This window comes from Erythrolamprus reginae, chromosome 1 (assembly GCF_031021105.1).
Source record: "Erythrolamprus reginae isolate rEryReg1 chromosome 1, rEryReg1.hap1, whole genome shotgun sequence".
Taxonomy (NCBI): domain Eukaryota; kingdom Metazoa; phylum Chordata; class Lepidosauria; order Squamata; family Dipsadidae; genus Erythrolamprus; species Erythrolamprus reginae.
In genome coordinates, this window is record NC_091950.1 from 191,330,499 (window position 1) to 191,357,724 (window position 27,226).

The 27,226-nt window shown below is 42.0% G+C and overlaps 1 protein-coding gene across 1 annotated transcript in view; it reads left to right on the top strand.

Moving 5' to 3' along the window:
• The window catches only part of MAP3K20 (mitogen-activated protein kinase kinase kinase 20), a 128,829-nt gene that overhangs the window by 90,166 nt on the left and 11,437 nt on the right, over positions 1–27,226 (top strand). The window contains exons 16-18 of the mRNA XM_070731768.1: positions 3,689–3,781; positions 19,131–19,247; positions 25,085–25,159. Of these exons, the coding sequence (XP_070587869.1) occupies positions 3,689–3,781; positions 19,131–19,247; positions 25,085–25,159 (285 nt within the window). The remainder of the gene's footprint in view (positions 1–3,688; positions 3,782–19,130; positions 19,248–25,084; positions 25,160–27,226) is intronic.

The following is a 27,226-nucleotide window of genomic DNA, read 5'->3' on the forward strand; positions in this document are numbered from 1 at the left end:
CCTCCGTGGGAAGCGACCATCCCGTCCCAGGGTTGGTTCCACCCCCCTGTAGTTATGAAAACCTTTGAAAGGCTAGTGGTGCCCCACTTGAAAACCATCATGGATCCATTTGCATGCCGAGCAAACAGATCAACAGAAGATGCTGTTAATATGGCTCTGCACTACATCACTACATCATCTTGAATCTTTAAAGACCTACGCAAGGGTCTCCTTTGTAGACTTTAGTTCAGCATTCAATACCATCATTCCAGACACTCTTCTAACTAAGCTGAACCAGCTAGCAGTACCTGAACACACTTCTAAGTGGAACATAAGCTTCCTAAGAAGCTGGTGAAGCTAAGCAGAATCACATCAGATTCCTGTAGAATTAGCACAGGGACCCTCCAAGGCTGTGTGCTCTCGCCACTTCTCTCTATATACTAATGACTGCATCTCTAACGATCCATCTGTTAAACTACTGAAGTTCACAGCTGATATGACAGTGATTGATCTCATTCGAGACAATAATGAATCCACATAAAGATGGGAGGTTGAACAACTAACCTTGTGGTTCGACTGGAACAATCTGGAACTGAACACACTCAAAACAGTTGAAATGGTGATAGACTAGGAGAAACCCACCCATACTTCCACCTTATACAATACTAGACAACACAGTATCAACAAAAGAGACCTTCAAATTTCTAGGTTCTACCACAGCGCAAGATCTAAAATGGATACCTAACATTGAAAATGTCATCAAAAAAGCACGACAAAGAATGTTATTTCTGCACCAACTCAGGAAGCTCAAACTGCCCAAGAAGCTGCTGATACAGTTCCACAGAGGAATCATTGAGTCTATCATCTGCACCTCTATAACTGTCTGGTTCGGTTCTGCAACCCAACAAGGCAAACACAGACTTCAGAGGATAATTAGAACTGCAGAAAAAGCAATTGCTACCAAACTGCCTTCCATTAAGGACCTTACAGACACCTCACATTCTGGACACAAACTGTTTCAACTCCTACCCTCAAAACAGTGCTATAGAGCAGAGGTCCCCAACCGCCGGTCCGCGGACCGGGACCGGGCCGTTGGGGCTTTTCAGCCGGTCCGCGGCGCCAGGGCCCCCTCGGCCTTTCCGTACCACCAGCGGCGCTCCCCCCGCCAGCCAGCCAAGCCCCGCGCCCGCCGGAACCGGCTCCTCGCTCTCCCCCCCGCCGCCCGCCGCGTTTGCAGGAGGTGGGGAGGGTTGGGCGGCCCGCCAAGGCCAGGAGGGACGCCGCTGCCCCCCCTTCCCTCTCTCCGCCCGCCGCTGCGCCTCCTTGACGCTGGGAGGAAATGCCGGCAAAGGCTTTCCTCAGCGGAGGCCGGCGAAGGTGATATTGAATGTCGGGGGAGAACGGGCGTTTGCACGCGCTCCCTATCTCCCTGCTAGCCCACTCGGAATATTCAAAATAAGAAAAACCTTTGCCGGCGAAGGCTTTTCTTATTTTGAATATTCCGAGTGGGCTAGCAGGGAGATAGGGAGCGCGTGCAAACGCCCGTTCTCCCCCGACATTCAATATCACCTTCGCCGGCCCCGCCTCTCCTGCAAACCCCCTTGCTGAGAGCCCGGGGCGAAAGTGCTCTCGCAAAGGTGAGGCGGGCAGGGCGTGCGCGCGTCATCGCTGAGAAGAACGGAGAGAGAACGAGAGTGAGTGAGAGTAACAGACAGCAAGATAGAGAGAAAGTGAGAAAGAGAGAGTGAGAAAGGGGGGAGAGAAAGAGATAGCAAGAGAGAGAACAAGAGAGAGAAAGAGCGTGAGAAAGAAAACAAGAAAGAGTGAGAGAGAGAAAGCAAAAGAGACAGAAAGAAAACAAGAGAGAGAAAGTGAGAAGAAGAGAGAGAAAGAGGGGGAGAGAGAGAGAAAGAGAGAGGGGGGAGAGAGAGAAAGAGAGGGAGAGGGAGAAAGAGAGAGGGAGAGGGGGGAGAGATAGCAAGAGAGGGAGAGAGGGAAAGGGGGAGAGAGGGGGGAGAGAAAGAGAGAGGGAGAGAGAGAGGAGATAAAGGAAGAGGAGAGAGAGAAAGGAAGAGAAAGAAAGAAAGAGGGATAGAAAGAGAGAGAGTGAGAGATGCTCAGTGAGCCTTTCTTTGAAGTTGCCTTTCTTTCTTTCTCTTTCTTGCTTTCTTTCTTGCTCTTTTTCTTTCTCTCTTTTACCTTCCCTTCCTCTATTTCTTCTTTTCTTTCTCCTTCCTACCTTCTTCCCTTACTCTCCCCTTTCATAAGTTTCCTTGCTTCCTTCCTCTGTTCCTGTCCCTTCCCCCTTTCTTTCTTTCTTTCTTTCTTTCTTTCCTTCCTTTCCTCCCTCCATTTCTTGCTTTCCTTTTCCTTCCTCCCTTCTTTCCTCCCTCATTCCCTTCTTTCACTCCTTCCTCTCTTACTCTCCCCTTTCACACCTTTCCTTGCTTCCTTTGCACCCTTCTTTTGTTCCTGTCCCTTCCCTCTTTCCTTCCTTCCTTCCTTCCCACCCTCCGTCCATTCATTCACCCATTCCTCTCTTGATCGCCCCTTTTACGGCGCCGCTGACAGCTAGCTCCCCCCCCCCCCCACCGGGGCAAGGAAAACTGGTCTAGCTTAAAGCCGGTCCCTGGTGCAAAAAAGGTTGGGGACCTCTGCTATAGAGCACTGCACGCTAGAACAACTAGACACAAGAACAGTTTTTCCCCGAACACCATCACTCTGCTAAACAAATAATTTTTTCAACACTGTCAAACTATTTACAAAGTCTGCACTACTATTAATCTTCTCATCGTTCCTATCACCTATCTCCTCCCACACTGTATGATTGTAACTTTGTTGTTTGTATCCTTACAATTTATATTGACTGGTTCCTAATATGATTTGATTGCTTATTTAGATCCGGTGTATCATTAAGTGTTGTACCTTTATGATTCTTGATGAACATATCTTTTCTTTTATGTACACTGAGTGCATATGCACCAAGACAAATTCCTTGTGTATTCAATCACACTTGACAAATATTCTCTTCTCTTCCATTCCATTTCATTCCATTCTGGAAAATGTATATTAATATTTCCTAATATTATCAGCCAAATGTAAATGCATATCCAAGCTTAACTACCTTGAAAAGGTAGTTTAATTGAGAAGAGTTTGCATTTGGTTGTATCTATTGGAGTACTTTATGAATTATGATGTACTGACTTTAGAGAGGAATTGCTTGAATCAGGTGAGGGAAACTTGCATTGCTAGCTTATAGTTCCAGGTTTTGACAATTTGCTTTAATGCTACCTACTGATATGGTTGCAAATGCAGTACACAATGTTTTGTACAACTTCTCAACTTTTTAAGACTTTTCATGGAGGCACACAAAAAATTCCCTACGAGAAAAGGGGAAGATCAAGATTTAATGCCTGAGATTGCCTTCCAGGAGCACAATTCTGGATTTCCCCATTGGGATTCCTGATCACTTTTGATCCAGCTACATAGGGAAGATCTGACACCTCCCTTAGAGATTTACAGGCTTTATTTTAAAGCCTGGATAACACGACATTTTTTCTTACGCTCAGGATTTAAATTGAGCCAGGCTGCTTCAATCATGTGCAAAATGATGAAATATTCCACTCAAATAATAGCATTGTCTTGAATTTAAAATAACAATGGACATTTGAGGTGAACCAGAATGACTAATTGTTCTTTCTTGTGGCAGGATTCTGCCAGTGAAAATGAAGCCAGTGAGGTGAAATTGCTGAATCTGGAGCTTGTTTTTGGCTACCATTTAAAACCTGGAAATGGTCCTGAGGTAAATAAATGAATATTTCCTTTTGCTTATTTCCTTCTGAAGCAGAATTAATCTGTCCTTAAAATCTTCAAACTCCTCTCTGTTCATTTCATGGTAAAAATGTAATCACAATGAAGCAAGGTACAAAATTTCTTCTGTCAGACTGACCCAGAGCTTTTCCTGTGCACATTATAGGTCAGTGATTGTGAACATATGGCCTATGTGCCACAGGTGGCACATGGAGCCATATCTGAGGGCACGTGAGGTGTTGCCCCATGTCAGCTTCAGTGTGCATGACCACACTGGGCAACTGATTCTCTGCCTTCTTTTCGGCCATTTTCGCTCTCCCTAAGGCAGTGATGGTGAAACTTTTTTTCCTCAGATGCCGAAAGAGCATGCACATGCGCTATTGCACATGTGAGTGCTCACACCCATAATTCAATACCTTGGGAGGGCGAAAACAGCTTCCCCTATCCCCCGGAGCCCTCTGGAGGCCAGAAATGTCCTGTTTTCCAACTTCTGGTGGGCCCAGTAGGCTCATGTTTCACCCTCATGCTTCCCTGGAGCCAGGGGAGGGTAAAAATGCCCTCCGCCATTCCCCCGGATGCTTTCTGGAAGCCAAAAATGCCCTCCCAGAGCCTCTGTGCAAGCCAAAAATCAGTTGGCTGGCACACACGTGCATGTTGGAGCTGCACTAAGACAATAGGTTGCGAGCCAGCAGATATGGCTCCACGTGCCACTTGTGGCATCCGTGCCATAGGTTCGCCATCACTGCCCTACAGTTTTGGAAAGTCTCCTAAAGCCTGGAGACGGCGAAAAATAGCCTAATGGGCCAACCAGAAGTTTAGAAATGAACTTCTGGTTGGGCCGTTGGGCCGTTTTTCTCTATCCCCACGCTTCAGGACCCTGGCGAAAGCAAAAAACAGCCCAACGGGCTGACTGGAAGTCTGGAGGCTTCAATGAGGCTTGTGCCCATACACAGGGAGGGCAGCATGAGGGTGTGCGTGGTTTGCATATGCGTGGGTGGCAGCACAGGGGTTGTGTGCATGCACAGGGGGAGGACACTGCATTATGGGTGTGGGTATGCACATGCATGCTATCACATGCTCATGCACCTTTATGGCACCTGAGCCAAAAAAGGTTTGCCATCACTGGTATAGGTATTTTGGTACAAAACCAAAAATCCTCAGCATGCAGACCTGCCTAATTTCATAGTGATGTCAATAAGTTGAAATTTGAAATGGTAACTCATTCTATTGTTTCTGCCTCCCTTTCTCAGAGCTTATCTGTGACTTTTTAAAATTGGAAATACAGTAGTATTTATATATAAAGTGAAGAAATGTGATTTAATGTCAGTTTATTAGCCAGAATGATAAAATAATGTCAAGCTATGGTTAAGATTTTGATTAAAAACCTTGATATATAAGCTGATTTTAGAATGTACTTCTCCATTAAAGACATAACGTTTAACTGGACTATGTAAGAAAAATAATTTTGTTTTCACATTGTGATACTGATCATGTTTGTGGGATATGGTTGCGTTTTCTGGAAGTACAGCACATGCCATAAGATTTAGCATTTAAACTTAGACTTATATAATATGATATAAGATGAATCCACATCCCTGATTGATTGATTGGCGGAATGGTTGGATTTATATGCTGCTCATTTCTGAGGACTTGGGGCGGTGGATATATCTTTGAGGTACTATATTCTCCAAAAAATACATATATATTATACACAACTGCCATGAAATCTATAAGGAACTCTCTTTTGTCATGCTTATAAAGAGATTTCAACTTATATATGGGGGGGGGGGGGAGAGAGAGAGAGAGATTGCAGTTCACCTTGCTTATACAATCAGTTAATCTTTATAATGCAACTTTAGCACTACAGATAAACCTGTTTACAGGTAAACCCTTGTTTAACAGCTATCTTGTTTAGCAACCATGCACAGTTAGGACAGCAATGAAAAAGCAATTTGGTGACAAGTCCTGGCATGTATTACCTTTATATGTCAGTGAAGCAAAGCAAAGCAAAGCAGCCATGGCTTGCTTGCTTGCTTGCTTGCTTGCTTGCTTGCTTGCTTGCTTGCTTGCTTTGCTTGCTTGCTTGCTTGCTTGCTTGCTTGCTTGCTTGCTTGCTTGCTTGCTTGCTTGCTTGCTTGCTTGCTTGCTTGCTTGCTTGCTTGCTTGCTTGCTTGCTTGCTTGCTTTGCTTGCTTGCTTGCTTGCTTGCTTGCTTGCTTGATTTATTGATTTGATTTGATTTGATTTGATTTGTATGCCGCCCCTCTCCGTAGACTTGGGGCGGCTCACAACAACAATAAAAGAATGTATAACAAATCTAATAATTTAAAATCACTAAAAAACCCTTATTAAAAAGCAAAGAACATACACACAGACATACCATGCATAAACTGTATAGGCCCGGGGGAGGCGTCTCAATTCCCTCAAGCCTGACGGCAGAGGTGGGTTTTAAGAAGTTTACGAAAGGCAAGGAGGGTGGGGGCAATTCTAATCTCCTGGGGGAGCTGGTTCCAGAGGGTCGGGGCTGCCACAGAGAAGGCTCTTCCCCTGGGTCCCGCCAAACGACATTGTTTAGTCGACGGGACCCGGAGAAGGCCAACTCTGCGGGACCTAACCGGTCGCTGGGATTTGTGCGGCAGAAGGCGGTCCCGAAGATATTCTGGTCCGATGCAATTGCCTCGCTTAGGAACCATAATTGTTGGTCCCAATTGTGGTTGTTAAATTAGGACTGCCTATTCTGGAATTCTGAACTGCAAGAATGTATTTTGGCATATTTGCTCACAGAGCTTGAACATGTTTGGTTACCTAATTATTTGAATAATAAACCCCCAATGAGGCCAATTTTACTATTTCTGATTGTTTTGTGATGAAGAATTTGAGCTCAAATCTACCAAAATAGATAGACCTCAGCTAAGATATTTGCACCAAGAAACCTGGAGTACATTCAATATATGCTGATCTGTGATTAAAATACTATATGGATGGATGTTGAAAACTTAATCCAGGTAGGGGCACACTTTAAGCTAAAACAAAACTAACTTGAGTTAATTTTGAAAGTTCAGATTTGCTGTCTGGGTTATTTCTGGAATAAGCCTTAAATCTGAATATTTAAGTTTTAGTGATGATAAGAAAAATGTCTGCAAAAGGAAGAGTACCATGCAAGCTCTATCTATTCCCGAGTATATCAGATTTGGTCATAGTGATAAATCCCAAAGTATATTTTATGTATGACAAACTTATTTCATGAAAACTCAGTTCATCCACTTAATGAAAAAAGCAGGCTTTATGAGACTGGTGTATGTGACTCCCTTTTTAGTGCATTTCCACTCATGGCTATTTGTACTTCTAGGTAAAATTCAAGGAATGAAAGTGAATTTGGTGTAGTGACTAAGTTGTTGGCCTTGAATTTGGGAAAGAACATAAGGGTGAATATAGATCTATAAATCAATGAATTAAAAAATGATGAAGCAGAGACAGTAATTAAGGCTGCTTGAGACCAATCTGTTTGAAAGACTGCAGGATTTAGTTCAAATGTGTGTGTGTGTGTGTAGAAGCAGAAACACAACAACTCTTTGCAATTTTTAAAGCCATTGCATCTTTTTCAAGCATCACGTAGATACTAGGAAAAGACATGGCTTCTTTAAAGTGTCACAGGCAATGTTTAAAGTGTTGCTAGGTTTTCACATAGACGTCTTTTTGGAATTGAATTTGAAGAATTGCACAGTTCTATCTTTTATGATAGATTTTAATTACTCTATATTCAATTATGAACCTGTAGATTATATTTTGCGTCACCAATGTTTGTTAGGCTCATTTTATGCTGCTTTGGAGAGAGATGCACAAAATAAATCCAATAAACTGTTCCTGGATTTATTCCCCTGGCTTCACTTCAATTCTGTAAAGGATCATAGGTTCATTCCTGAGTTCTGCTATACAAACAATATATAACATAATCAGATCACTTTGGAACTAGGTTCTTTAAATAATAACTTCTGAATTATGATTTATTGCTTCAGTTCCTAGATTTATGGAGAGAAGGGTAGGGGTAGAGAGGGAGAGGGAATGAGAGAGGGAGAGGGAGGGGAAGGAGAGAGAGAGAGAGACAGAGATGAACTTACATTTCAGCTTCCTTCCTATATAATCAGGCCATCTTCTACAAGAGAGAAAACAATGTAAAATGGTACTAGCTTAAACATTACCCAAGGTTCTGTTTATTCAGTACTACATCAAACCCTAACTGGAGAACATTTTGGGAAAACACCACTGCTAGTAATTTTAGTCCAATTCCCAATAAAATATGAACATTTAGATTGAGGACTAAAACATGTTTACTTAGCGCAATATATATACACTGCTTCAAAAAATAAAGGGAACATTTAAACAACACCGTTGTTTAAGTACAACTCCAAGTGAACAACTCCAAGTAAATCAAACTTCCATGAAATCAAACTGTCCACTTAGGAAGCAACACTGGTTGACAATCATGCTGTTGTGCACATTCAACTTTGTACAGAACAAAGTATTCAATGAGAATATTTCATTCATTCAGATCTAGGATGTGTTCTTGGAGTGTTCCCTTTATTTGTTTGAGCAGTATATACAGTATATATACAGTACATACAGTATATAAATAATACTGTACACTGACCTTTTTTCTACTGAAAGAGAAATAATTGTTCTTTTCAGCCAATTATTGGGAATTCTGAGATAGGAGTCCAGTGTTGTTCACCAGAAACTTTTCATTTGTAAGGGGGAATTGATATTTGAGAAGCTTTCTGCTTGGGGTGAATGGAGGTGGGGCTTGAGGCAATAATTCGCATACATTCTTCCCACTCCATGCAACTTCTCTTGCTCAACAGTATTTTGTGTTCAGTTAGAGAAACTTTTTGCAGCAGAGAAACGAGAAGGAATCAATGAAAATTTCTATTATATAACCTTCAGCTAGTTCCAATGGAAGTCCCTTGAGAATACATGTAATGGAACATATGGGACCCCACTCAACTCATTCTAACTGAAAAATCTACTCCAGTGTAGGAAGAACCTGCCTAGAGGAACATTACAAAAATGACAGATTTACAAAGGAAGAAGTATAGCTTCAGAAGAGCATATTCTTCAGCAAGTAGTTGAAACTGTATTACAGTGGTACCTCTACCTACCGTAAGAACACCTCTACTTAAGAACTTTTCTAGATAAGAACTGGATGTTCAAGATTTTTTTGCCTCTACTTAAGAACCATTTTCTACTTAAGAACCTGAGCCCAGAAAAATTTCCCAGGAAATTTGAGAGCGGCATGAAGGCCCGGCCAGTTTCCTGCCATTCCCCCTTTAATCCTGGCCATCTTGGGCTGTTCTAGGCTGCCAGAGGAGCCTTTTGGTGGCACTTAAGGAGGCTTTGGCAGTCCAGAGCGAACAAAGCATTCTCCTTTCTCTGGGCTCTTCGAGAGGGAATAAACCTCTGCCAGCGCCCAGAGAAAAGATACGCTCCCTTCACTCTGGGCAGCCAAGGAGTCACCAGAGCGAAGGAAAGGCGCCAGCTACAAAGCGAGGGAGAGGAGAGGGGAGCCCTTCAGCATGGAAAGGAAAAGGTAGCAGATAGCAGCAGCAGCAGCAGCAGCCAGTGTATGGGAGGCAGTGTATGGGAGGCAGCCTCACGCCGGGTGCATTGGAGGCCCATGCTCCTCCTCGCCAACTCAGCGTCCCTCTTTTTTTTTTTAAGCTTAAAGTTTTGGATTTTTTGATTCCCCTCCCCTCCCCTTCTTCCTTTGGCAGCAACTCTCGTCCTCCTCTTCTTTCTCCTCCTCCTCCTCCCACCCAAATTCCGATCTTTTATTTCTTTCGTAATGGATTTGCATGCATTATTTGCTTTTACATTGATTCCTTTGGGAAAAATTGCTTCTTCTTCAGAAAGTTTCTACTTAAGAACCTGGTCATGGAATGAATTAAGTTCTTAAATAGAGATACCACCGTATTTCTAAATAGTTCACAATGGAGAGTTTTAGGAGGAGGGCTAAGAGAAATAGTAATGAAAAAATAAGCGAAATTGTTGTTAAAAATAAACAATATTTATTTAGAACATTCTATAATCTGCATGATGAATTTTTAGTGATCTCTACAAGTATAAAAACAAAACCTTGGCAACTTGAAAAATGCATCTTTTAAACCCTTGAGATAGTATCTCATATATCTTAGAAAAATAAAGCAGGACCCTATAAAAATGATCATCTTGAATTAGGCACTCAAATTGTAAGCCCGTCATGACAACATCGCTATGCAGTATAGCATCATCCCAGCCTTCTAATTTTTGCTGTTCTTCACAGAAGCTTCATCCATGCAAGCATTAAGATTTTTAAATATACATCTTCTTTGCAGTCACTAAGGCAATGGAAAATCCTGGAAATCATGGGTGTTTCTCTTTAAACAATAATTTTTCTTCGTAGAATTTCTCCATCTAACCTACTGAAACCTGCTGTTTTAAAAGGGCTTGGGACACTCAGCTATTCCTAGCACCTAAACAAGTCTTTATTATGCATAAATTCCACCTTACAATACTGAAAATAAAGAGAACAGCAAGCAAAGCATTTTTCTTTTATTTAAAAAAATACAGCCTGTTTTAATTACATTCAAGGGCTTAATTCTGCCATTCTCAGCCAAAATTGCATTAGATTTGGGGTGCTTTCCGACACCTGGTAAAAGTCTCTGCAGTACAGAAACCCCACAACTTAAATATACTGATGCTTCACTCTATTTGTTTATTACTTTTAATGAAAATTCCCCCCCCCCTAATATTATTAAAAATGGGAATCATCATCAACAACAACAACCTGCTATTCAGCAACCTTCTCCTGTATTGGTGAATACTTGGCAGCAGTCTCCCTCAACCCAAGACAGGGGCCATTGTTAAGGCTATAACACATTTACATATTTTGCAATAAAACATCAGTTATTTGCATTACTGTGTCAAGTTTTATTTGATTCTTTCACCTAAAAATGACTCATTTTCCTTTCTTGTATTTTTTAAAAAAGCCAAACTACTCTAAGCTTGTTTGAGAATAATCAAAAATTGCCCATTTAGCTAGAAGTCATTTTCTTTTCAAAAGGCAAATGTTATTTAATCTTTCAGCTGCTCATTGTGCCATCATAAATACTTTCTTTTCAGCACAGTTGTGGGGACTGAAATGAGCCCACTAATTGCCTCCCATTTCGACTGACATGTGGTGGTTTAGTGGAAAGGGAGCACAGCAGGGGGAAGGAAATAGGAGCCTGAGAAAATGAGAGCTAATTATTTTCCCTGCCTCGTGTCAGGCTCTGTGTCAGCCTTGTTTTTACAAACTGGAAGGTTTAGCACTAAATAAAACAAACTGGCGTCATGTTTTTATGTACTGGCAGTGTCATGGAAGCAGCTGCACATCTCAAAAGACAATATAATGCCTGCGTTCGCATGGACACCATCTGACAGCCACCGTGAGCCACGGCTAATGAGGATATCGCAGTGGTGCCAAGTGAAAGGTGCTGAATTATGTATGATTCTTCATCAGGACGGCAAGCGTCCTGTACATCATTACGAGACATTGTTTTGCTGAAAGAGATTAAAACATTCTTAGTGCCAGACCCTGCAACCTAAACAGGCACTGAGAGGTTATTAATGGAATTTTGAGGGAGAGTTTCTTACAGATTTCTTTTGAGTTGTGGTGGTGGGTTTTTTTTTAATCTGTTCTCTCTTCTCTCCCTGCCTCCTCACACCCCCCCTCTCGTGGGACAAAGCAGTGGTGGGTCGTGACACTATATATAAAGAAGAGAAGCAAATTAACCATACTTGTGTTCTCCCTTTTTAAAAATCTGGCATATAAAATGTAGTGTAGAAGCGTTCGCTTTAATGATAAATAACCCAGGTGCTAAGACTATAGATGCTCTTGTTCTTATCGCCTTTAAAACAGCAGGTTTCCGCAACTGAGATGGCTCATCACAAAGAATGCAAGGAACAACTGGGGGGGGGGGGGGGGTTCAAATTATTAACGTGCTACTACTTTTACACCAACATGATCAGGTCTCCTTGTTTAGGGACACATGCCTCTGAGGTTGCAATGCCCCTTTGCCAACAGTTCAATTCCTCCCCACAATACCCCCATGTATTTTTTTTATTTACCACAATATAAATATAAACTATACTATCATACTTTCTAAATAAAATCTTCTGAACTCATTTCTCTTTCACATTATAAATGTTTTATAGCAGAATGCTGTGAACCTAACTACATGCATAGTAGAGTTAAACATCTGGACCAATGTTGTAGATGGCTAACATTATGACCTATAAAGCCGTTCATGGCATCGGACCAGAATACCTCCGGGACCGCCTTCTGCCACACGAATCCCAGCGACCAGTTAGGTCCCACAGAGTTGGCCTTCTCCGGGTCCCGTCGACTAAACAATGCCGTTTGGCAGGACCCAGGGGAAGAGCCTTCTCTGTGGCGGCCCCAGCCCTCTAGAACCAACTCCCCCTAGATATCAGAGTTGCCCCCACCCTGCTTGCCTTTCGTAAGCTCCTTAAAACCCACCTCTGTCATCAGGCATGGGGGAATTGAGATATTCCCTTCCCCTAGGCTTATAAAAAATTTATGCATGGTATGTCTGTATGGATGATTGGTCTCTTAAATTGGGGTTTCTTTTTAAAATTAACTTAAATATCAGATTTGTTTATATTGTTTTATTACTGTTGTTAGCCGCCCCAAGTCTGCAGAGAGGGGCGGCATACAAATTTGATTAATAAATAAATAAATACATACATTAAAAAACAGCTGCCTTTTTTTTAAAGTGCTGTCATTATTTGACAGAGGCAAAATTAGCCCAGTGGCTACCCACAATCACCTGAGTAACAATGAAAAAATCCATGGATTCCACTCAAAGGTCACCATACTCATGGCTGGTTGGTCATTTCGGGAGCCAGAAAGAGAACTTCTCTCAGAAAATGTTCTTCCTCTGGCAATAGGATCATTGCAGTTATGATAATACTAATCCAAATAACTAATAATTTTCTGGCCTTTCTTGCCTCCACAATTAGCTGCTGGAGTTGGGCACCTCACTCTGCTTCAAGATCAGGTTTGCCTTGCCTTGGCTTGAAGCTTTGTTTCCTTCTTGCGCCATCCTTCAATAGCCATTTGCAAAATCTGCAGAATTATTGGATTCGCTTCATGTGATTCAAAGCTTTGTTTTGCTTTTCAGTGGGAGTGCTCTTGTCTCAGTTCTATAGGATGTATCCAGTTCTTTTGTATTCTAAAGAGCATCATTCTTGCCCCCAGTGCTATGAGCTGCTCTTCAGAGCAATAAATCACAGGATGAGTATTGGTGGTTACAATTAGAGTAGCGCACCCTTCCAAAAGGAATTCAGAAGTACTTCCGATCAAGAATGAGCTATTCATTAAAGCAGCTTTGTCTTCTTCTGAGTGAGCCCAATAATAGATGCCTCTGCTTTAAGTACCGCTCAAATGAGTTGATTCTCAGCAGAGAAATCCATGCTCATGTAAGATCCAAGGCACTTCTTCCTAACTTTTGCAAAGCATGTACAATACTACTTATACTAAATTCCTGAAATACAATTTATAGTAAATTCCTAAATATTAAGGTATTTTCTCAGTAATGTTTAATATATGGTATCACTGTCATCTTCATCAGGTTACTTTGCCTTTTCTATCTTGTGACTCACAGATGACAAAACCATGATGGATCAAAGATTGTTTAAAATGGGACGATGGAATAGTCTCAGGGCAGTAGACAAGTTCTGTGTTCCCAGAAGAAAACTGTATTTCTTTCAGGGCAATATTAATAGGATATGGTTACCATCAATGGCCATAATGATCAGAGTCACCAAATTCAGTGAATGAAGACTAGAACTCCCTGGAATGCAATATAGTTATCAACATGTTAGTAATAAAATGTTATTTGTAGTTGTTTTTGTTAACCTAAATTAGTAAACAATGGGGGGAGAGGGAGGAGAGGAAGAAAGAGAGAGAAAGAAAGAAAGAAAGAAAGAAAGAAAGAAAGAAAGAGAAATGAAAACTTATGATTCACCTTGAGTTATTGTTAAAAATAATAAAGGCAGGATACAAACATATAAAAATAATTAAATTAGGGATATGGAATCTTTATAAGCCACTTTCCATTTATATATAGTAGCTGTGTTTCCTATAGGATCATTATGTTTCAACTACCAGAAGCTATTGCTGGGGTGTTTTTTTTTAAGTAAATGAACTTATCTACATTTACCATCATATGTTTGCATTCTTTCAATCTCTGACAATATGCAAAAATGAATACTTGGAATTGATCTCCTTTGGCCTATTATCGACCGGTATAATGAGAAAAGCAAGAAAATGCATTGAAATCCAATCTTGTACATACTTAAATGGAAGTAACTTTAAGTGAAATCAAAAGACTTGGCTTTTGAAATTTCACTGCAATGCCTCAACAGTCCATTGCTTTGCTTTGACTTGTGAAGACTTGCCATTTTCTCTTGTCGCATATTCAAAAAATCCTGTTAAACATTCATTCCCCCCCTCCCAATATTTTAACTTATCTTCAGTAGTTCCGTGGAAAAGATTTCCTTTCTTCCTATGCTAAGAAGATTGTCGTGGTGATGCCATTTAATCCCTCAATAAAACTTCATCTGTACCTTTGGTACAACATCCATCACCTGCTAGCAATAGGTGTGGAGAGTAAAGTTACATTTACCATTTAAAACGTGCTTTTTTCCCCACTGTATTCTATAGACCCCCTTTTAAGATTATACCACTGAGTCATAGCCTTTCATTTTTATACACGAAGAGAATGAACAAGAAACGTTTCTGAATTCATAAGTTAAAAATAGACAGCAAGTCTAAAATGCATATACTTAAATCTAATAAATGTTGATCCTATTCGGCAACATATCAAGCCATCGCCACTGAAATGCCCTGCTTTGTACTGGCAGGATATTTTCATCTCGTATCCCTGGAATATTTGTCCTTGGACTGACTCCATAAGAAGTAATGGGGCATTGCTAACTGGGGTCTAAGAGCTTTCTTTTGAGGGAAATGGAGTACCAAATCCCTCGGGTTGGGATTTTTTTCTTCAGGCAGCTCTGCAGCAATGCCTGATTAATTATCCTGACTATAGCAATCCGTGTTAAGATGGAATGCAGGAGGGAGGCAGGAACATAAAATGGCCGGGGGTGGGCAGCAGGCTGTATGTGTGTGTTTGTGAAATTTTATATAATTAGCCTAATTCAGTTGCGAACCAAAAATGTGAATCTGTGGTAAACAGGGATGGGTTGCTACTGGTGTGGTAGGCAACTGCACACCAATAGCGGCCACCAGATTGCGGGCGACCACTCCAATGCCAGTCCTTCGAGCACCGCCATCATTTTTCTGTAATTCTTGTATCTTTTGCTATCTGCGCATGTGCAGAAGCAAAATCTCATGAGAGGACGCTCCCACATGTGAGATTTCGGTGATTTTTTTGCTTCTGTGTATGCGCAGAAGCAAAAAAATGCCAAAATCTCTCTCACACACGCGTCCTCTCATGAAATTTTGGCACATTTTTGTTTACTGCTTGTGGTGGTTGGCTCTGGGCCAGCTCCTGCAATGGGGAATTTGGATGTTGGTTTAGGAGAATCCTCAGGTTCCCAGAGACTTGTCTTACTGACATTAGTTTATGACAGTGAAGAAGATTCATTGCCAAGGTCAGACGCTGGGGGAGAAGAAGAATCAGATAGAGAGATGGATGCAGCCAGCCCATTAGTTAATGACCCCATTATTGGGTTATCAGACTTAGAGGAGGATCGGTGGATAGATGCCAGAATGTGCAGGCTAATGGCTAGAAGGGACCAACTGTACAGGTATCATCGGAGATAAGGGAGAACACCTGTGGCTGAGGCAATTAGGCTAATGGGGTTGCTGATAAATTACCAGTGTTGTAGAAAGCGCATGTATCTGTTTGGAGAAGGATATGTCGTGTTTGCATTGTTCCTAGACTTTCACAGACTTTTGGGGATATTTCACAGCTAAGTAAATCTTGTGGACTCACTTGAAGAGGTTTGGCTGTGACGCTCTCACAGCTGCTCTTATCTGCTCTGTTTGTTTTTGTTTCTCACAGCTTTCAATCTGTGCGTGAGCAAATTTGCTCAGTTTAAAGTGTGTGTGCACAGCTTTATTTTGGATAAACTGCGTTTCTGTTTACTTTGCAACAGCGTGTATGTTTGAATTTACATTCCTGCCTTAATTGGGGCTTGTAACATGAAGCCCGGCATAACACTGTGCATGCGCAGAAGCAAAATCACACTGGGAATGCACACACAAGAGACTCTCCATGCTGCACGCGCAATGTACCGATAGCAGCAGGTAGGAGCAATCTGCCCCTGCTCCTACCTTGGGAAGAATTTATTGGCCAAGTGTGATTGGGGACGCAAGGAATTTGTCTTGGAAGCACATGCTCTCAGTGGAGTGGGAGAAAGAGTGTGTCAAAACAAATCAGACGTGGTTACATCATATCTCTGGTCACAATATTATTTGGAACTGAGTGGGAGAAGAAACGTAACAGTATCTTGAATGCAGTGGGAACCGGAGCACTTTCAAAACGTGGGGAGCAAAGAAGGAACAAGTTCTTAAAAAATGCCCGTTTAAAGAATAGCATTGCTTATTGACCGTGGCATTTTCTTAACTACAATGATTTGTTTAACAACCATGAAAAATCTAAAATAAATAAATAAATAGAAAAGCGATCATATGAGTGTCTCAACTTAGAACCACACAATTTATGACAAGATTTTTATTCCAATTGTGGTCATTTGATGAGGACTATTTCTCTATATTTGCTTTTCCAATCTTATCCTAAACCTTCATTTCTTTGGCTTGCCTCTTCCTATTCTTTTCTTCTTCTTCTTTTGGCACTTTATATAACATGGCTTACCTTAAAAGTGAAAGTAATTTTGTTGTTGTTGTTGTTTTGCTTTGTTTTGCTTTATATGGATTTCTAGGCCGCCCTTCTCCAGGCGACTCAGGACAGCTTAGGGCATAAAAAGAATACAAAATAGACAGTTATAAACTCCAAACGTAAAAGCTACGTTTGAAAATCCAGACATTTAAAACCTAATCTTAAAAATCTCAAAACATTTTAAACCATTTGACTGACTTCATCCCATCACAGTTATACCATTCGGCCTGAGCAGAGTGTCAGCACTCAAAGGCCTCAGGCCTGAGGGTAAAGGTGTGTTTTTAAAGCCTTTCAAAAGGCTGGGAGGGTGGGGGCAGTGCGAATCTCTGGGGGGAATTGGTTCCAAAGAACCAGAGCTGCCACCAGCTGTTGGGATACATGAGGCAGGAGATGGTCCTGTAAGTAGTCTGATCCTAAGCCATGTAGGGCTATATAGGTAATAACCTACACTTTAAATTGTGTTTGGAGACCTATCGGTAGCCAATGCAGTTCACAGAGTGATGGTGATACATGGGTATACCTTGGTAGGCCCATAATTGCTCATGCGGCTGCATTTTGGACTAGCTGCGTCTCTGAACCTTCTTTAAAGGTAGCCCCATGTAGAGAGCATTGCAGTAATCAAGCCACAAGGTGATGAGGGCGTGAGTGACTCTAAGAAGAGACTCCCTGTCCAGACAGGGCCGCAACTGATGCACCAGGCAGACCTGTGCATATGTCCCCTCACCACAGCCGAGTGATGTTATTCTAGCCTCAGCTGTGGGTCAAGGACTCCCAAGTTGCAGACCCTCTCTGAGCAGGTCAAAAGTCCCCCCCCCCCAGGTTGATGGAACGACAAATGGAATTGTCCCTCAGAGGCAAAACCCACAGCCACTCCATCTTGTCGGGATTGAGCTTGAGTCTGTTGACACCCATCCAAACCGACAGCCTCCAGGCACTGGCACATCACCTCCACTGTTTCATTGAATATATGTATGCAAAAAAGAGTAATATATATGTCCCCAGGCATGGGGGAGTTAAGTTATCCTTTCCCCCTAGGCTATTACAAGTTATGCATGGTATGTTTGTGTGTATGTTTGGTTTTTTATAATAAGGGTTTTTTAGTTGTTTTTATTAATTGGATTGTTCATGTTGTTTTACCACTGTTGTTAGCCGCCCCGCGTCTGCGGAGAGGGGTGGCATACAAATCCAATAAATAATAATAATAGTATGCAAAAAAGTAATTGAATACTGATTATTTTAGAACTACCCAGACCTAGATTGTTCTTGCACATTTCGAGTATAAAGATTTTAATTTGGTGCTTAAAATTTATTTTTCAGAGACTTGCTTCTTCCATTTTTCTTCCTGCCCCACAGCACCGGGATATTAGAAGAGAGTCCAAATTTAACCCTCAGTTATTTATGCATCAAATTTGTATAGCCTTCTACCTCACAAAAAAACCCCTACTAAGGGTGACACAGAACAAGTAATAAAATTTAAAAAATAACGATTTTTAAAATATTAAAAAGAAGAGAGTGAATGTTAACTACAATAATGGAGTATCTTGGGATGTTACCAGTCCACTGGGACTCCCAGACCTGATAGCATTTCGGGTTTTGTATCTTTCATTGGAAGAGAAACACACTTGGGAATTGGTGTTGTAGTCATTTGTGCTACTCAGCCAACAATAATTCAGCTTAAAACATACATCGAATTAGCAAAGTAAATTGCTTCTTCACATATGACTCAAACAACATTTGTTTTTTTATTGTTTCATCATCATCAAAGTTCAAAACATACATAATTACTAGTATAGGGGTGGTGGCTGTAGAGGCAGGAGAACCTTTCTATTTATAGCAGAATTCAAAGTGTTGGTAATGACCTTTAAAGCCCTACATGGCATTGGACCAGAATACATCCGGAACCCCCTTCTACCGCACGAATCCCAGCAGCCAATAAGGTCCCACAGAGTAGGCCTTCTCCGGGTCCAGTTGACCAAACAATTTCGTTTGGCAGGCCCCAGGGGAAGAGCCTTCTCTGTGGCGGCCCCGGCCCTCTGGAATCAACTCCCCCCAGAGATTAGAACGGCCCCCACCCCCCTGTCTTTCGCAAATTACTCAAGACCCACCTTTATCGCCAGGCATGGGGGAACTGAGACAACTCCCCCAGGCTTTTATATTTTATGTTTGGTATGTATGTGTTGTATGGTTATAAATTGTTGGGGTTTTAGATATGTTTTATTTTAATATTAGATTTGTTTCACTGTTATATTGTTTCTATTACTGTTGTGAGCTGCCCCGAGTCTTCGGAGAGGGGCGGCATACAAATCTAATAAATAATATTAATAATAATAATAATAATAATAATAATAATAATAATTTTATATTTTCTTTCCAAAACTAGGATTGCAAGTGGAAAATGTACATGGAAATGGATGGAGATGAAATTGCAATAACATATATAAAAGATGTGACTTTTAACACTAATCTACCTGATGTCGAGATTTTAAAAATGACAAAGGTAAGTTTTTAGATATGGTAATGTTTATGGAGATTCTCAGTCATCCAGGTCTCAAAAGTGCCTTTTCAAGAGAAAACTGGACTTTCTAGGACTGATTCTGTCGAGAGAGGTTTTTGCAGAGGGCGTGGATTCGCATGCTGCATGCATCCTGTGGATGGGTCTTTGCTTGTTTGTGCGGACTTGATGCTGGCATTCTGTCGACTGGTTTCGGTCCACAGACCAGGGGTTGGGGGATCCCTGCTTTAAAGTACATTCTTCAGGGAGTCCAATACACCGAAAATTATTATTATTATTATTATTATTATTATTATTATTATTATTATTTATTAATTAGATTTGTATGCCGCCCCTCTCCGTAGACACGGGGTGGCTCACAACACAATAAAACAGTTCATAACAAATCTAATAATTTATAATTTAAAATATTTTTAAAAAACCCATTATTAAGCAGACATACATACCATACATAAATTGTATAGGCCCGGGGGAGATATCTCAGTTCCCCCATGCCTGACGACAAAGGTGGGTTCTGAGGAGTTTATGAAAGGCAAGGAGGGTAGGGGCAGTTCTAATCTCTGTGGGGAGCTGGTTCCAGAGAGTCGGGGCCGCCACAGAGAAGGCTCTTCCCCCGGGGCCCGCCAACCAACATTGTTTAGTTGACGGGACCCGGAGAAGGCCCACTCTGTGGGACCTCATCGGTCGCTGGGATTCGTGCAGCAGAAGGCGGTCTCGGAGAAAATACAAAGTTTTGAACTATTGACTTCAACCTCGAGTCTGAGATTGATCCATGAATACATTTTAACATTTTAAAATTGATCACCTGGAGAAGCAGAGCTATGCAACATTCAGTGCCTTGTCCTTGGAGAAAACTCTTATTGCAAACCCCAGAAACTGAAGCGGTATGAATCTGAGATCAGTGCAGGGGTGGGTTGCTACTGGTACGCCTGGAACTGTTCCAGTAGCAGCCTGCAGATTGCGCAATTTGTGTGCAATGGCTCCAGTGCAGTCTTCACCAGTGTGGATGTCACATGGCACTATATTTTTTTTTTTAAAAATTGCTTTATTTTGCATAGAAGCAAAATCTTGTGATGGTGTGCGCATGTGCATGTTATTTCAGCAATTTTATGCTTCCATACATGCATAGAAGTAAAAAACCACCAAAATCGAATGTACATTCCCTTGTGATATTGCAGCATTTTTTTAACTTCCTGAGCATGCAAATCGTCATGATGCGTGTGCAGCACACTGGTATTCAGGTAAGAGCAACCTGCCCCTGGATCAGCAATAGATGTGAATTAGATCAGGGTTCCCCAACATCTGGGCCATGGCCCACTACCAAGCGAGCCAAGGCCTATTTGGAATTGGACATGCAAACAGCTGGCTGGAATGATCATGTGCGCAGCTCATTTTTTGCGGGTGGGCCTGCAAGCAATCGCACATGTGCGGGCCAACATGCTGCTTATGCAGGTGTTGCATGCATGCGCGGCCCACTTCTCCTCTCCCTTCCCCCAGCCGGGCCACCAAGTCACAAAGGTTGGGGACTGCTGTATTAGATTAATATGCACAGACTGGATTTCATTCTTCTGTGTGATCCCAACATTCTCTCTGTTCTGGTTTCTGGTAGAAGTTTAGTAATTACAAATAACTCATTAAATGCATCATTTCATGAATAAAGCAACTCCATTTATTTCTCTGCTCTCCTGTATTTTCAACACATTCCAGACATCACTCGGTCCGTTATCTCTCTCTTAGCCGCATTTCTCACATTCCTTTTCCTGCTTCACTTAGATAAGATTTATTTCCTAACTACATAGCTTTAAAAAAGACAGCAGCACTGACTAAATACAATACAAAATATTTGGCTTACTTTAGTGTGGGGAAAACACCTCCATATTTCTTTTCAGCAACGTTGAAACTCCACCCTTCTTCTCCACTAGCCCGCTGACGTGCCAAATACCTCACTACAATATTTAACCCATTCCTCTCCTTAATATCTTCTTCCAGACCTTTGCTCTCTACCTTTCTGAATCCTTCTGAATTTAGGATTAACCCAGCACGCATCTGATTCTCCCTCACTAGATCCTGAACTCATAGCCCCATCCTGTGGCTGGCCTCCCACCTGTTCTACTACCTGTAACCCTGGCCCCCCCACTACTTCATAAACACTATCTGAATCTGAATCCTCAATATCTTCATCATCCTCCAACTGATCAAGAGTATCTACAACACTCTCCTTGTTTAGTAACCTCATTCTGCTCCAACAACTTGATCGTTAAATGAAATGGCCTCTAAGTGAATACATGTCACAGAGAGACAGAGACAGACAGACAGACTGTGAAAATCACTGGTTGTGGCCATCTTATAAAGTTCTCTAGCACAGTGTCTGGCATCCAGCCAATTTTTCTCCTTTTGTTGCTCCCTCACAGAGCTGAGAGGTTGCCCAAACAAGCGATCTCTTCCCGAGTTGCTTTTCTCTGCAGCGCAGCACATCCCTAAAAAGTGCTAACCACAAGCTCAGCACTGTGGCCTTAATTAGTTCATTAGAACCCTCTGGCCAGCTGGCGCTGCTGCCTGACTAGACCTTAATCAGTTTCACACTGAGAACTTTTGTTTTCATGTGCAAGAAATTTGATCATAAATGCACTTACTGATCAAAAAAAGAAATACGATTTATTACTGTGATATTTGGGAATGGTGGCTAACCAAGGTGGTCTCTAAAAGGGAAGTAGCTGAATTGTGCCGTTACTGGAATGTTCTGGAAGCCGGTGACCATAGAGATACATATCTGCCAAGCCTGTGGAGTAGGAAAGTAGAATTTGGCTGTATGTTCTCTGGTGATGGTTGATGTGACTGCAACGGAAGAAGCTAATTATTCATATGTAATTTGATTGGACAATTTGTTTATTTTTTAAAATTAAAATCAGTCAGCTTAAATAAAAGGCAGTTACAGCCATAATTTTAATATGAATGCCATTATAAAACAGTGTAGCTTTTAAAATAAAATAAAATGTTAATGATAAATGTCCCTCAGATTAAAATCCTAGTTCCTGAAGGAAACTGTGGCTTCAGAAAAATTCCATCAGTTATTAGCTGTAAGTTATAACAGAGGAAAATATCTTACAAAAATTAGCCCCAGAAAAAAATGTACAAATTACAAGGGCCATATACAACACACACACACACACTGTAACCAATTTGATGAAGCTACCAAGAAAATATTTCACACTCTATCCCAATATTTTGTTTTTAGAAGGTAAGAAGAATGTTGTGTGGTTCTAGTTGGAATAGCATTTAGTTATTCAGCTAATTATAATACAATTTTTTCCCAATAAATCCCGGCTAGGTTCTAGATATGAGATAAACTGTATTCATACACTGGGTCTCTCCTGGTTTTTCATTGAGACCCCCACTGCAGCTCCGCATTCCCTCCTAAAAATTGTACCTGAAAATCCAAATGTTTCCCCTAAATGACACAGGCTATCTTACATGCAAGTTATACCTGACCCAGGCCTTCGTATTATCTGGAATCATCAGGAAGTGTCATGATTTTTATGACATCAGGTATGTAGGGATTCAAAACTTGTCACAATCTTCCTGACATATCTGTGTCAATATATAAGGGTTCATGAATTGGCATAGCTCAGTGTTTCCCAACCTTGACAACTTGAAGATATTTGGACTTCAACTCCCAGAATTCCACAGCCAGCATTCGCTGGCTGGGGAATTCTGGGAGTTGAAGTCCAAATATCTTCAAGTTGCCAAGGTTGGGAAACACTGGCATAGATGATAATAGGTCAGCCAATGGGGATTGTTTGGTGACCCAGACACCTTGGAGCCTGAGTATGGCTTAGGTCAGTGATGGTGAACATACGGCACGGGCAAAACCTCGCACACACAAACATCCTCGCATGAGATTTCGCTTCCTGTGCATGTGCAGAAGCTGAATCTTACAGGGGTGCATGCGTTTGCGCATCTCCTTTTTTCCAACTGGACCTGTGTACCAGACCGCCATGCAGCAGCCCACTGCTGCTTACATCGCTTTGAGACAAGGGCATTGTGTATGTCCACATTCATGTAAATTCAGGAGTGTGGCTGCGTATATGAGAGAGAGTGACACTGTATTTATCAAACGTGTCTCCAGGATTAAGGATGAGCAACCAAGCCATTCAAAATTATCTTCAGAGTTCCTATTGATTTCAGGTTCCCACTGCATAGATTACTTGCTTCAGGTCTGGGCACCGTTTGGTTCCAACAGGATTCCTTTAAGGATAATTACTCCTTGAGAATAATAATAATTAATAATAATAATTTATTGGATTTGTATACCGCCCCTCTCCGTAGACTCGGGGCGGCTAACAACAATAATAAACACAACATGTACAATCCAATAATAAAAAACAACTAAAAACCCCTATTATAAAACCAAACATACACACAAACATACCATGCATAACTTGTAATGGCCTAGGGGGAAGAGCTATCTCAACTCCCCCATGCCTGGCGGTATAAATGAGTCTTGAGTAGTTTACGAAAGACAGGGAGGGTGGGGGCAGTTCTAATCTCCGGGGGGAGTTGATTCCAGAGGGCCGGGGCCGCCACAGAGAAGACTCTTCCCCTGGGGCCCGCCAAACGACATTGTTTAGTCGACAGGACCCGGAGAAGGCCAACTCTGTGGGACCTTATCGGTCGCTGGGATTCGTGCAGTAGCAGATGGTTCTGGAGGTAATCTGGTCCATTGCCATGTAGGGCTTTAAAGGTCATGACCAACATTTTGAATTGTGACCGGAAACTGATCGGCAGCCAATGCAAGCCACGGAGCGTTGAAGAAACGTGGGCGAATCTTGGAAGCCCCACGAAGGCTCTCGCAGCTGCGTTCTGCATGATCTGAAGTTTCCCAACACTTTTCAAAGGTAGCCCCATGTAGAGAGTGTTGCAGTAATAGAACCTCGAGAGCACGAGTGACTGTGAGCAATGACTCCCTGTCCAAATAGGGCCGCAAATAGGGGTGTCTGACTGCGGGCTGGATGTGTCACACGCTGGTTACCCATGCTTGGTTTAGCGAAGGGAGAAAAAGCTGCGATGACTCTGTGACAACGTGAGTTTGACACCCCTGCTCTAGAATTAAAAGGTTCCCCATTCCAGCTTTGTCTGATCCTGTCCATAGGTTTTCGTGGTGTACTGCAGTGATGCTGAGAGAGATCTATGATCTAAAGCCAAAGCAAGGATACCTGACACATCCTAAAGAATAGGATGGTCAGGAGTACCTGACACACCCTCAAAAATGAACTGCAAGACATGTTTCATATACTGGGATATGAGCACAGCATCCCTTTAAAGCAGCTACATCTTTTTTAAAAAAGACTTCTGTAGGATATGGCCAGAGTTGATTCTTCTTTTTTAAAAAAAATATATATATATGGCTGCTTCAAAGAGGTGAAACGCTTGTTCTCTTGCCATGTTTGGGAACCATCTCCTCCAGATCATTTTTGAAGCATGCAAAGCTTTCCTAATTAGTAGAATTTCCCTTCTGAATATTCATAACTCTTCAGAATGAGGAATTGGGAGCGGATTCTGCTTGGCCAAATTTAGATTCAATCAGAAAATTAGAGCCCATTTCTTTTATATGCTAAAATTACAGCTGAACAGCGATGATAAATTAGATCATAACCTTTGTAGAATTTTCCACTTTTTAAATGTATATATTTAAAATGTATATGTTTTAACAAAGGTCAGACATGTAAAAGTCCTCAGGTAAATAAAACAACAGCCCCTCCAATGTGGGAGGAGCAAGGCAAAGGATACCTATAGATGTTGTGTTGTTGTTGTTTTTCTTGCAGCCTCCATTTGTGATGGAGAAGTGGATTGTGGGTATAGGAACAGATCAGACCGTCGAGTGCATAGTGACGTATGAGGTTAGTGTTTGAAGAAAAATAAAAGCAAATCACTCATTCCGCCAAACTGATTGCACAATGAGAAACCTGCATTTCTAAATTTTAGGGCTCACTTTTGTAAAGGTCTAATTACTTTTAAATGATCAATTCCCTATAAACCTGAATGCCATAAACCGCGTTCAGACTGCTCCCTGGGAAAACCTGATCAGGTAAGTTTTAAAAAGTTTATTTTCTCTTTTTTCCTTTGAGTAACAGTTGGGGTAGGTAACATTCATTGAAGGGATCACCTTTCTTATCTTTCTGACACATCACTAATTAGCAGACCAGGGATACAACAGGCGAAGAGAAGGGGAAAGAAGGAAAATATATTTTTTTAAAAAAATGGAACCAATTTAGCAATATATAACAGGGAGGGGGTTAGTCTTTGTATGAGTAGGGTTTTGGATATTTACAAAAAAAGAGTGATGTTTCATAAAGACCAATGGGATACTTCACACTGAGGTTAATCATTGAAATCTCAGCTCTATCTGTCACAAGGATTCAAGCAGTGAGGGAGGCTGACAGAGAAATTCAGGCCTTGCGTGCATCAGAAGTGGAGAAAAGCTGCTGTCTGTGAACTGGGAAAACCCCGGGCTCCTTTCAGACTGCAGTCTCCTGATAGGAATTAGAGACTGACAGCAAGTTTAAAGGGACATTGCCACAAGCAGAGCCCAGCAACCAGAAATCCTTAGTGACTTCTTCCTCTCGCAGAAAACATTACTGACATTATTATCATTATTATTATTATTATTATTATTATTATTATTATTATTATTATTATTATTTATTACATAGAAACATAGAAGTCTGACGGCAGAAAAAGACCTCATGGTCCATCTAGTCTGCCCTTATACTATTTTCTGTATTTTATCTTAGGATGGATATATGTTTATCCCAGGCATGTTTAAATTCAGTTACTGTGGATTTATCTACCACGTCTGCTGGAAGTTTGTTCCAAGGATCAACTACTCTTTCAGTAAAATAATATTTTCTCATGTTGCTTTTGGTCTTTCCCCCAACTAACTTCAGATTGTGTCCCCTTGTTCTTGTGTTCACTTTCCTATTAAAAACACTTCCCTCCTGGACCTTATTTAACCCTTTGATATATTTAAATGTATGCCGCCCCTCTCCGTAGACTCGAAGTGCCATAACTACTAAATGATTCTATTAAAACCCAATAGTTAAAAGAACGTCCATCAAGGCTGAGGTGGAAGGGCGCAAAGGAAAAAAAAATTGTTACAGTGATCCCTCGAGTTTCGCGATCTCGAGCTTCGCGAAACGCTATATCGCGAGTTTTCTACCCGGAAGTAACACCACCATCTGCACGCATGCGTAGATGGTGGAGTTTGCATTACCGCCGGGCAGATCAGCTGCTAGGCGGCCAAAGGAACCTTCCCTGGGTCTTCCCGCCGGCATGGGAGGCTTCCTAGCACCCCCCCGAACCCCCAACCCGGGTTTGGGGGGGTGCTAGGAAGCCCCCCATGCCGGGGGAGACCTTTTAAAACACCCGTGCCGCTTCCCAGCTGAGTCCTGAAGCCAAGCGCAGAAGTTCCAAAGGCGCTTGGCTTCAGGACTCAGCTGGGAAGGGCGCGGCTGTTTGAAAAGGTGGCAGTCGGCCTGGGGGGCTTCCCAGTACCCCCCCCCCAACCCTGTCTCCTGCCGCCGGTTTAGCCAGGAGAGGAGCGGCAAAGTGACTTGGAGGAATGGGAAACTCAAACCGCCCAGTTTCAGCTTTCCATTCCTCCACGTCACTTCGCCGCTCCTTCTGGCTGGTGGGGGGGGGGAGTTAGGAAGGTTCTACTTCTCCCCCCCAGCCAAAAACTCAAAGCCTGTCTCCTGCCACACAGTTTAGCCAGGAGAGCAGCGGCGAAGTGACTTGAAGGAATGGGAAACTCAAACCGCCCGGTTTCAGCTTTCCATTCCTCCACGTCACTTTGCCGGGGGAGTCTGGGAGGGAAGATGACGCGCCGGCAGCACAGGGGCGAGGGGTGGGAGGCAAAGCTCTGCGGGTACAGCCCCTTTCGGCCAAGCCTCCCCCCCCCCCCGCCA